The 12024-nt window shown below is 46.5% G+C and overlaps 1 protein-coding gene across 1 annotated transcript in view; it reads left to right on the forward strand.

The window, feature by feature from the left end:
- The first annotated feature begins 4706 nt into the window (after nucleotides 1-4706).
- The window catches only part of Sec14l5 (SEC14 like lipid binding 5), a 34847-nt gene continuing 27529 nt past the window's right edge, over nucleotides 4707-12024 (forward strand). Inside the window, exons 1-2 of the mRNA XM_051181361.1 lie at nucleotides 4707-4783; nucleotides 5439-5542. Of these exons, the coding sequence (XP_051037318.1) occupies nucleotides 5480-5542 (63 nt within the window). The 5' untranslated portion in view covers nucleotides 4707-4783; nucleotides 5439-5479. The remainder of the gene's footprint in view (nucleotides 4784-5438; nucleotides 5543-12024) is intronic.

Consider the following 12024-nt stretch of genomic DNA (forward strand, 5'->3'; position numbering starts at 1 on the left):
ACTTGCCCAGCAGCCTGGAGAGAGGCCCTAGGGTCCATCCCCAGCTCTGGATAAAACAAAACAAACAAAATTCTTGACCAAAGCAGTGGCAGCTCACACCACAGGAGGCCAAGATGAGAGGATGGGAAGATAGGAACATGGTAAGTTCAAGGCCAGCCTTGGCTATATAGCAAGAAAGTCAAAAGACATAATTGCAACAGAGATAGTCTGGCATTTACGTGTGCTTGCTGCTCTTACAGAGGACCAGAGTTTAATTCCCAGCTCTAATTCCAGCTCCAGGGAACCCAATGTCTTTGGCTCTGCCAGCATCTGTCATCATATTCACATACTATACATAGATAAACACACACAGAATTTAAAATAAAATTAATTTTAAAGTTAAATAAAATATAAGAGGGGACAGTGTGGCCACCCACCTGTGAGCAGAGGGCCAGAATCCACTGGGTGGATCTGTGAAAGCATCTGCACTGCCTGCTCAGCTGCTCAGCCCTGTGTGCCCCTCACCCCAGGCTGAGGGTCCTCCTTTACTTAAAGTCTTCTCACCTTTATATGACCTTTGGCTCACAGGTGACTCTGAGTGGAGTCCAGAAGCCTTTATGGACAGGCTGGAGATCAGAGTGGGCAGGGACCTGTTCCTGTCCAATCAAGGCTGCAAAGTCACCAGGAACACCTGAGCAACAAGGAGGCCCTGGGCTGTGTGCGGAGATTTGAAGAGAGCATACAATTTTGCCAGGGAGTGATCCAAGCACAGGGGAGGCAAAGGCAGGTGGATCTCTGTGAGTTCAAGGCCAGCCTGGTCTACAGAACGAGTCCCGGGACAGCCAGGACTACACAGAGAAAACCTGTCTCAAAAAAAAAAACAAAACAAAACAAAACAACAACAACAAAAAAATCAACCAACCACTCACCAAAAAACAAACAAAACAACAAAAAGAATGCAATCTAGACCCTAGATTAAGCTGCAGCTAGGGCAAGCCGAGAGGAGAGACTGCTTTGTGGGTGTGGGCATCCTTCTGGGAGTAGCAGTGTTGTGAACCCATACTGTCACTCTGGTTACAGTCTTTCAAATACACTGAGATCTGCTGAACTGCAGATGATTACAATGGGTACTCTCACTCTATATGTTTTTATTTTACTGTGTGTGTACATGTGTACATGAGAATGTAGATGCTTGTGTGTGCAAATGTGAGTGGAAGCTAGGTATCTGCTTCCATTCTTTTGTTTTGTTTTTTTTTTTTTTTTTTTGAGACGGTTGTACTGGCTTCTTTTATCTCAACCTGACACAAGTTGAAGTCATCTGAGAAGAGAGAACCTTAATTAGGAAAATGACTCCATAAGATCTGGCTGTAGGCAAGCATGTAAGGCATTTTCTTAATTAGTGATTGATGGCGGAGGGCCCAGCCCATTGTAGGTGGTGCCATCCCTGGGATGGTGGTCCTGGGTTCTACAAGAAAGCAGGCTGAGCATGCCTCGAGGATCAAGCCTGTAAATAGCACCCTCCATGGCCTCTGCATCAGCTCCTGCCTCCAGGTTCCTGCCCTCTATGAGTTCCTGTCCTGACTTCCTTCTATGATGAACACTGATGTGGCAGTGTAAGCCAAATAATCTCTTTCCTCCCCAAGTTGCTTTGGGTCATAATGTTTCATTACAGCAACAGTTGTAATGAGTACTGTTTTTCTGCCTTCTGCCACTGGTCTTGTCCCGCCGCCGCGCCAGCCCCAAATAACACACAGAGACTCTGTATTAGATATTATACTGTTGGCCAGTTACTACTTTCTTATCGGCTAGCTCTGTCTTAAGTATTAACCCATTTCTGCTGATCTATGTGTTTCTCTTACCGGGGAGCCGGCCGGCATACTGCTTTCTCCCAACTCTCCATCTTGGCTCTCTTTACTACTTCCTCTTTCCTCCTTATTTCCTAGTCCCTCCTATCTTCCTTTCCTATTGGCCAACAGTGCTTTATTATTAACCAGTATGAGAAACATACATACATAATGACATCTCCCATCATCTCCTCTTTTCTGTCTAAATAAAAAGAAGGGTTTTAACCTTAACATAGTAAAATATATCACACAACAAACAGTAACCCTAACTAAGACACAGGGTTTCTCTGTGTAGCTCTGGCTGTACTGGAATTCATTCTGTAGACCAGGCTGACCTCAAATTCAGAGATCTACCTGCCTCTGCCTCCCAAGTGCTGGGATTAGAGGTGTGTGCACCACCACCGCATCTGGCTAGGGGTCTTTCTGAGAACTCCCCACTTTACATTTTGAGATGGGGGGTCTCTCACTTGAGTCAGAAGTTCACTAATTCTGTTAGTAAGCTTGCTCCAGGGATCGCCATCTTCTTCTGCACACATGCTGAGGGTACAGGTGGATAGCCACCCCTGCTTGACATTCACAAGCATGCTAGGGAGTTCTTGTGTTCACACTTGCTTAGCAGGTGCTGTTACCCACTGGGCCATCTCCCTAGACCTAAGTTACTGATTTACTATTTACACTTATTAAGGCTTACTTTTTTTTTTTTAAATAACTCCCGTTCATTTGATTCATTTGATGTGTGCAGGTACTGTTGGAAGCCAGAAAAGGGCATTGGGGATTCTGGTGCTGGAGTTAAAGGCAGGTGTGAGCCACCTGGTGTAGGTGCTGGGAATTGAACTTGGGTCCTCTGCAAGAGCAACAAGCACTCTTAACCACTGACCCATCTCTCCAGCCCCTATTTATTTTTTTGAGGCAGGGCCTCATGTAGCCCATGCTGGCCTCAAGATGACCTTGAACTTCTGATCCTCTTGTTTCCATTTCTGTGTGCTGATTTTACAGATGGGATACTGTGATGCAGTGCGTGGAATCCAGAACCTCATGGAAGCCAGGCAAGCACTCCCAATGTTCCAGCTCTCCAGTTTTGTTTTACTTGAGGTGAATTTTATAGAACATAAATCAGCCATCTTAGTGTTTAATACAGCACAGTGTTCTGACAAGCCGTTTCCTCACTACGGCACCTGTTTTGGGGAGTATGTACGTTCATATTTGAAAGTCGTTCTGGAAGGGTATGTACAAATGGAGTAGGGATGATAGGCAGACCAGAGTTAGGAAGTTGTGTGTGGGTGGAGGTGGTGATATATAAATGCACACCACTTGCACTGGGGCAGGAGGGAGCTCAGTCCTCACATGCATCCATTTTCCTCAGTTTTGGAGCAGAAGAGGTTGTGACTTAATCATAGCGTTGGGAAAACACCAGCTGATAGTGTTACAGTCTCTGTGTGTCTTGCTGATTCCCGGGCAGAGAACAGGTCCCCTCATAGAGTCCAGCTAGGATATGACACCTGGGACTAAACAATCACCTATGGCAACTTGGGTTGTCTTTTGCTGCCACCCTGTGGTAAGACTCAGAATTTTGACTCCTATTTCTGTACTTTATAACCTAGCACATGCTGTCTGCTAAATCCTGGTAGGATCTCTTGTGGCTACCTGGACAGCCATGACAAGATAATGGCAACGGTGCCCGAACCATCTCCTTTGTTCTTGCAAGCTAAAACAGTAGATTGGAAAAATGGAGGGCTGAATGGAGTGAGGTTGGTCCCTGGGCACCCTGGGAAGACTGGCAGGGTTTGGATGCAGCTGAAGTTAGAAGAATGGGCAAGTGCCTCCCTCCCAGGGTGACCGCATGCATCCTTTCCTGATTATCTCCTCCTCAGCACTTTTCACCACGTCTAAATGCTCAAATAATAAATATTACTTTATTTTTTAAGATTTATTTTTATTATTTTAAATTACGTGTATGTGTAGGTATATGTACGTGAATGCAGGTGCCTGTAGAGGCTTTAAGAGGAGCCGGTTCCCCACAGTGTGGGGTTACAGGACATTGTGAGTGCTTGACCTGGGTGCTGGGAATCAAACTCCGCGTATTTTGACTGCTGAGCTCTCTCTCCAGCCTGCCGAATTTATTTAATGTTCGAGGGCTTGACAGATTGTAAAGATGTGAAGAGAGAATTAAAACGCATGCGGAAAGGACCAGTGCAGCCTCTGAAGTGAGACTAGGTAGAGGAGCTGAGCTCAAGGCCAGGTGTCCGCCCGACTCAGTGGAGCGCATCTGTAATCCCAACACACGGGTGGTTGAGGAAGGATAGCTGCAGTTCGAGGGTGGACTGGTCTACCGTGTGAGTTCCGTCTCAAAACAAACCAAACAACAACAAAAAGTTCAGGTACAGTGGGATGAAGGAAAGGTTTATACACAGCGAGTTTGCTCTGAACTAGCCAAGTAGTGCGCAGTACCTACGGGCAGATTCCCGAGAAGGTGAGAAGGGGCGGGGCCTGGAGTCTGGGTCCTCATTGGGGCGGAGCTTGGGCTGGGGGCGGAGCCGTCCCTGAGTCTGGGTGGCCGTGGACGTGTTCATTATAGGCGGGGCTTTCTCGAGCCATGGCCAATTGGAAGAAAGGACGGGGTAGAAGGCGTGACCAAGTGAGGGACTTGTAAAAACCAGGAGCAGGGCTTAAGACAGGGGGCAGTCTGGCCGGGGGTTGGGACCAGACCAATCAGGGAGCAAGGTAAGCCTGGAGGGGCGGGGTCATGCCTGACTAAGTTCTCCCGCTGTCCTGGGTCCTGGAGCTCTCCAGACGGGGCACGTCTGTCACCGCTCTGGTCTCTCTTTTAAGCGCCGGGCCACTGCAAATGTAGGATTGAACAAGAGGCTGGTGCCAGGTTAAGGCTGTTGAGCTCCAAGGCTCTGCCCTCCGGGCAACGTGCCTGCTGGGACTCTGGCAAGCTCAGCTCTCTGGTCAATCAGGTGCCAGAACATTGTGCTGTGTCTCCAGTGCTCTGAGGGTGAGCGGGGCTGTGTGGGGCCTGCGCGTGCATGCATGTTTGAATAGTTTTGTGTGGGTGCGCACTGTATGCACCTGGGGAATAGTGTGCGTGTGTGTGGAGTTGCTACAGGGAGCTGAGTGCCTTGCGAAGTTCTGTGCTGCATGTACAAGGTCTGTTCTGTGTGGGAGTGGAGTGCAGGAGGAATCTACAGAAAAGTACATGTGTTAGGGTATTATGGAATAAAATGAAACGGCAGGTACAAAAATACTGGGGGTGGAGGGTGGGCAATAGAGCAAGGTATCCATGGCAAGCCATGGGGTGAACATGTGAGGACAATCATGGGAATGTCAGCGTTGAAATGCATGTGCCTGTTTGAGTGGGTGACACTGAGAGTGCTTTTGGAGGCCTCTGAGAGAGTGGGGATGGGGAGACAGCTTGCTTTCAGGGGGTGAGTGTGGATAGGGTAATGGGTAGTAGATCTGGCCTGGGTAAGCTGCAAATTCTATCAGTTTCTTACTTTTAGGGTTAGGAGGAGAGTGGACAGGGTCACTGAGGGCTGCAGCTGTCCTGACAATGTAGTGTCCGTGCTTTGTGTGAAGGGAGCTGCCACCTCACTAGTAACTCTTTATTCCAAGGCTCTGTGCTCACTCTGTCCTGGTGGTGTCTGAGTTCGAACATGGTGCAAAAATACCAGTCTCCTGTCCGAGTGTACAAGTATCCATTTGAGCTGGTCATGGCGGTAAGTTCTTGGGCCCTTTTGTAACTGGAGGTCAGTTATGGTGGGAAGGAGAGGAGACATTTCAGACTGTGAAATGGAAAAGAATTACTGAACTATTCAGCTGCCCTGACTTCTTTTCCTGACCACCCCCTTCCATCTGTCATGACTCTTGGAACTCTGCCTAGAAGATAGAATACAAGATCTAGTGTAGTGGTATGTGCCTATAATCCCAGCATTCGAGAGGCTGGAGTAGGATGATCAGGAATTCAAAGTCATCCTGGGCTACACAGAAGCAAAAATAGGGGATGTTGATGTAGCCTTCAAGTCTGAGTATGCAAATAAGTATGAATGTCTTGCAGGGAGGCAGTTGATTGCCTAGGACTGACCCTAGATCCTTGGAGTCCTGGACCAGGTCTTTGCACTGAGACCAGAGCTGGGGTATGCCTTGGGTTCCTTCTCTGGGTTCCTTCACTCTGCCTCCTGGAGCTTCAGTCTGTCCTTGGAGAAACAAGGACAGTGCTACAGGCTTGTGGTGGAGAGTAACAGAAGTGGCTGGTGTCCCAGAAGCCAAATGATTGACACATAGTAGGTACCTGTGACATATAGTATTCCCTGTTATCACACAAGGTTTAGAGCTGAAGCAAAACACAGTGGTGAATGTTTGCTGAGCTTGCAGAATTCTTTGAGTTCCATGCCTAGTACACACACACACACACACACACACACACACACACACACACACACAGAGAGAGAGAGAGAGAGAGAGAGAGAGAGAGAGAGAGACAGAGAGAACATAAGACAAAGTTTTATAAATAATTATACTGAAATATCTTGCAAATATGTCCAACTTGTGGCCCATGGGCTTCTTGTGTCCCAGGATAGCTATGAATGTAGCCCAATATAGTAGTAGACTACAACCATCCAAGGGTTGGACATCCCTGCTAGTGTTCAACACTAGTGTCCAACCATTCTGCTGCACCCCATCCCTACTGCTAACCCCAGCCTTCTTTCGAAGAACCCATCTCAGCTGGTGGATCTGTGCATATGTCCTGTTTGGTCCAACTCTACAAGCTCACATCTTATGTTTTCTAGTCAGATAGATGATGAAGGCATCATTCCACATGTTTGATTCCCAGGATGCTGAGGTGAAAAGATAGGTCATCTTGGAACAGGTTATTTCAGTCCCAACCATCCCTCTTCTGTCTATCTTTAAAGTGGCACTCCCTGGCTTTCCAAATCATGGTGATGAGCAGTTGAATGTACCGATATCTGCAGGCTCCTGCAGAGGATTTGATGAAGAGGAAATGAGCCATGAATTCTGGCTCTTACTGTGACTCTTCTCCAGGCAGGCTATAGGGTTCCCCTTCTTTGCTATGGGGCTGTAATTCCAGACGGTGAGACTCAGCCACTTGGGTGAGAAGTACTAGATTCACACAGTTTCATTCCACACTCTGGTATAAGGTTGTCATGGTGATTAACTCTGTGTGTGTGTGTGTGTGCACACGCGCGCGCGTGTGCACATACGTGCACACATGTGCACGCGCATCCCAGCACAAAGCTCACTCCATACCTAGCAGAGAAGAAGGAAAAAATACTAGATGAGGGGCTGTATCTCTGTTAGTGGAGTGTGTGCTCAGCATGAACAAAGCCCTGGGCTCAGTCCTCAGAATCTCATGATTTCATATGGTGATGCTCAACTATAATTCCAGTCCAGAAGCTTGCAGGCAGGAGGCTAGGTTATCATCATCTCAAGAGTTTAAGGCTAGCCTGAGCTACTTGAGACCCTGAGTAAAGGAGAAAAGTCTGCTGAGATGACCCATTGGGTAAAGGTGGCTGCTTTCGTGGACCCAAGTTCCATTCCTGGTACCCGAATGCTGGAAGACTCCACACACACAGCCTCCCAAATAAATAAATAAATAAATAAATGTATATCAAAATTTTAAAAAATCTCTGAGGGGATAATGGTAGGTGACTGTAAGTCCTCTTTGCTCCTGGCTACTGACACTTTCCAAGCTTCAGAATCCATCCATCTACTGAGTAGAAGAGAACCTGTCCTCACCCTCTGGGGTTGTTTTAAAACCAGGGCTTTCAGCCACAAAGCCAGCACACATGTCTATAGGGTGGAAAATGATCTGCTGTGTAGGCTTAATAAATGTAATCTCAGTTTATCATGCATAGGTTATAACAAATATCCACAATCTGATGTGGTGGCGCATGCCCAGAACCCTAGCAGTAGGTGAGAGGATGGTGGAGACAGGAGGCTTAGGGGACCAAAATCACTGTGAGCTACAGGGCTAGCCTGAGCCACATGTGACACTATCTCAAGCCCCCTCCATCCCCAATTTTTAAAAAAAGAAGAAAAAGGAAGGTTTCCAGCACTTGGGAGGCTGAGGCAGAGGGGATCTCTGTGAGTTTGAAGTCAGCCTGGACTATATGAAGAGTACTAGCTAGGGCTATCTAGAGAGATGCTGTCTCTAAAGCCAAACAACAAACAAATTAAATAGCAAATTGCACTGCATCATCTTCAAAGTGTTCTCTGGAGGGTAGGTCATAGCCATCTCCTCTCTTCGTTCATCCTGTCCTGTTCTTGTCCGTGTCCGGATCCTGCAGTGTCTTCATAGACAAAGATGCTTTGCTAACTGCTGACAAAATGCTATTGTCCCTCAAACAGCTACATAACTACATGGAACTTGTGGCTCTGGAGGCACAAAAGGGTTTTTCTGCCCTTAATGCCCTTCTTTGTTCCTTAGTTGATACTTGCCCTCAGCGTGGGTTCCAGGCTGGACCACTGGGAATGAACTCAGTGGCCTCCAGGCATCTGAGGAGCTGGTTGGCTTCTGTTTAACAGAAGTGTCTGAAGAACTGAATCACCCCTTCATGCTTCAAAAGTCCAGCAGCAGAAGCTGAAAACACTTCCCAGAACACCTATTGATTTCCTGACTTCTAAAACTCTTAAGATATTTATTCATTTATTAATTAGTATTTATGTGTGTGTATGTGTGCCTGCATGAGTTTATGAGCATCTTGTGCATTTGACGCCCACTGAGGCCAGAGTATATTGGAACTGGGTGTGGAACTGGGTGTATTGGAACAGAGTGTGGGTGCTGGGAACTGAACCCTGGTCCTCTGGAAGAGCTATCTCTCCAGCAAGATTTCTGAAAGCTGAAAGTTTGAGAGAGAGAGAGAGAGAGAGAGAGAGAGAGAGAGAGAGAGAGAGAGAGAGAGAGAGAGAGAGAGAGAGAGAGAGAAGAGGATATGAATTTATGTGGAGGTCAGAGGACAATTGTCTGGATTCTTTTGCCATATGAATTCTGGGAATTGAACTCAGGTCTTTAGCCATCTCACTAACACGATTGATTTTATTTTGAGATAAGATCTCACTCAGGCTGTTGCTCAGGCTGGCCTGGAACTCACAGCAATCCTCCTGCATCAGCCTAAGTGTGGAGACTATTTTAAAAGATTTGACCAAGGAGATGGCTCAGTGGGCAAAGGGCTTGCTGTGCAACTACGAGGACCTGAGTTAGGATTCCCCTGCAATCATATAGAAGCTGGGTATAATAGTGTGCACCTCTAACCCTCAGGTTGGGGGTACAGAGACAGGCAGATCTTCAGGACTCACTGGTTAGTCAGTCTAGTAGAAATGCACTGAGCTCCAGGCTTAGTGAACAATTCTGCCTCAAAAATAAGATGAATCTGGGTGGTGGTGGTGGTGCTCATCTTTAATCCCAGCACTCAGGCAGAGGCAGAGGCAGAGGCAGAGGCAGAGGCAGAGGCAGAGGCAGAGGCAGAGGCAGAGGCAGAGGCAGAGGCAGAGGCAGAGGCAGGTGGATCTCTGTGAGTTTGAGGCCAGCCTGGTCTGCAAAGCTACACAGAGAAACCCTGTCTTGAAAGATACCCCCCCCAAAAAAAGGGAGAATAATGGAGGAAGACACTGGTATCAACACTTCTGATGTACACACACACACACACACACACACACACACACACACACACACACGGGGAGAGAGAGAGAGCTTGGATTTTTTAAGCTGGGCATGGTGGCTCATGCACTTGGCACGCTGAGGCAGGAAGATTGAAGATTTAAGTCCAACTTTTGCTACATAGTGAAAACTTCAAAATGAAAAAGAAAAAGGGGGGTTGATGTGTATTTGTATATGTATGTAATATATGTATATTCAGAGTGGATGTATACTTATATATGTATGTGTATGAGAAAACCAGAGGTCAATGTCAGGTGCCATATTTCCTTAATCATTCTCCACCTTCATTTTATTAAAAACCCTTTTCAATACTTTTTTGGGGCAGTCAGGGTCTTACTCCGTAGACTTGACTTGGCCCAGAACTTATTGTGTAAGCCAGGATAACCTCAACTTAAGAGATCTGCCTGTCTCTGCCTCACAAGTGCTGGGATTAAAAGTATGTATGACATCATCCAGTAACAACTTTAGAAAGATTTATTTTATTGCAAGTTATGTGCATGTGTCCATGGGTGGGCATATACACCTATGTGGAGGTGTCTATGGTGTGAGTTTAGAGACATCAGCCTTACTAGAGCTGGAGTTGTAGGTGCTTGTAAGCTTCCTGACATTGGTGCTGAGAACAGAATTGGGGTCATCGAGAAGAGCAGTAAATGCTTTTAACTACTGAACATCTCTCTAGGCCCTTCATGTTTTAAAGCTATATTCTATTTTATGATTAGCAATGCAATTTACATATTGACTAATATAATAGAATGATCTGATTTTTTTCCAAGACAGGGTTTCTCTGTGTAGCCATAGCAGTCCTGGAACTATCTCTTATAGATAGACCAGGCTGGCCTGGAACTCACAGAAATCCGCCTGCCTCTGCCTCCTGAGTGCTGGGATTAATGGCATGTGCCACCACAGCCTGGCTGATTTGATAAAGTTTTGAACAGAAGCAAAAAGGGAGAGTTTGAGGCAGCTTAGCTCCTACCTGCTTCAAGTGAATGAATGGGCTGAGAGAGACAGGGTAAGACACCCACCTTTTGAGGTTGCTTTCAAATGTGGGCCTGGGGATGAAGTTAACAGCCCCACACTTGGTACCCACACTGTAACTAGCCACAGTTTGTTGCTTTTGATATTCTCATTTAAGATGTCTTTAGCAAGACTCAACTCTCTCTGAAGGAGATTTTGTCTTTATGAGCTGCAATGAAATTTCTTGACCCAGACCCAGGAAACAAACTTCAGACCCCAGGGTGAGAGACTTTTTCCTCTTCCTGTGTGTGAGAATGTAAAGGTAGAACCCAACAGACCCCCTACTGGGAAATGTCTATAATCTCACCTGGAAAGTACATCTGTACTAAAGAGCACACAGATCCTGTTTCCTGCTCTCTTCCCTGCCTCCTGCTTGGGAAGCAGAGAGCCTGGCTGCCTGGTTGCTCTGAACCTGGAAGAGGCTTCCTTCTCTGCTGAAACTCCGCCATGCTGCCTTCCCTGGAGCTGGAGCCTGAACTCTGCAGAGTCTAGCATATTATTGCTGCTTTGGCTGTCCAATGACTTAGTAACTCTTGTAGTAAATTCCTCATTCTTCAGAAATCAGTCTGTGTTCTTTTGAGCCCTCACCTGCATACAAAGCTAACACTATGTTCCTTTAACTTTTGGTGTCATTTTGTCCTTTGTCAGTAACACCCAGCACACAGCAGAGCTGGCACCAGAATTGAGAGACTCATAGAATTAGCTTACATTGTTAGATTTGGTAAAGCCCTGAGCCAACCCTTGACAATGAGACTTTAGAAATGACCTTGTCCTTACTTGTGTGACCACTGTCCCAGGTTGTTTTGGGCTCCAAATCCCCTTTAGTTCTGCAAATATAAGGAGGAAAGAGGGCTTGGAGTGGAATTTTGTAAGCAGTAGATTTTCCATGGGTTGTGAAGACATGGTTCCATCCTCCTGCAATTTAGTGTTAAAATATTTAAAACCTTGGCTGTGCTGTCTTGATACACAGCACGTAATTGAGCAAATGGATCATTAATAAGGAGCAGGATACTCTTGCAGCTCAGGCCAAAAGCAGTTCCAGTGGACTGGTTGCTGTGGACATCCTTTTAATAAAGCATCTGGGGCCTTATTTAAGTGAGATTAAATGAGTTCCCTGGGGCTTCATTTGATCTGGTTGCTAACTGATGAAGGGAAGCAATTCTGCCTTGGTGATGAACTCTGATTTGGACTATCCTTATCACTGCCCAGCAAAGAGTTTCCTGATGTCAGAGGCTAGAGTGGACAGGAGAGGGTCCTCAGCCATCATCCCAACCTGTACGCATTCGCTCCTTCAGGCACCAGATCATTGGTTGCTTTTGCAGCGGACCTGTGTCATCCTTCTGTTGACTTGTATACTTGTTTTTAAGGATCTTTTTCATTAAAGAAATTTCTGGAAGGTGGTACCGTGTCTGTCTGCTGGTCGGGTTTTCTCTTTTCTTTGTGTGTATGTGTGTATGGTGTAATGTCTGTGCACGTGTGTGCATTGCTGCCCACCTTGACAGGGTCCCT

The sequence above is a fragment of the Phodopus roborovskii genome, unplaced genomic scaffold (genome assembly GCF_943737965.1).
Source record: "Phodopus roborovskii unplaced genomic scaffold, PHOROB, whole genome shotgun sequence".
NCBI lineage: Eukaryota > Metazoa > Chordata > Mammalia > Rodentia > Cricetidae > Phodopus > Phodopus roborovskii.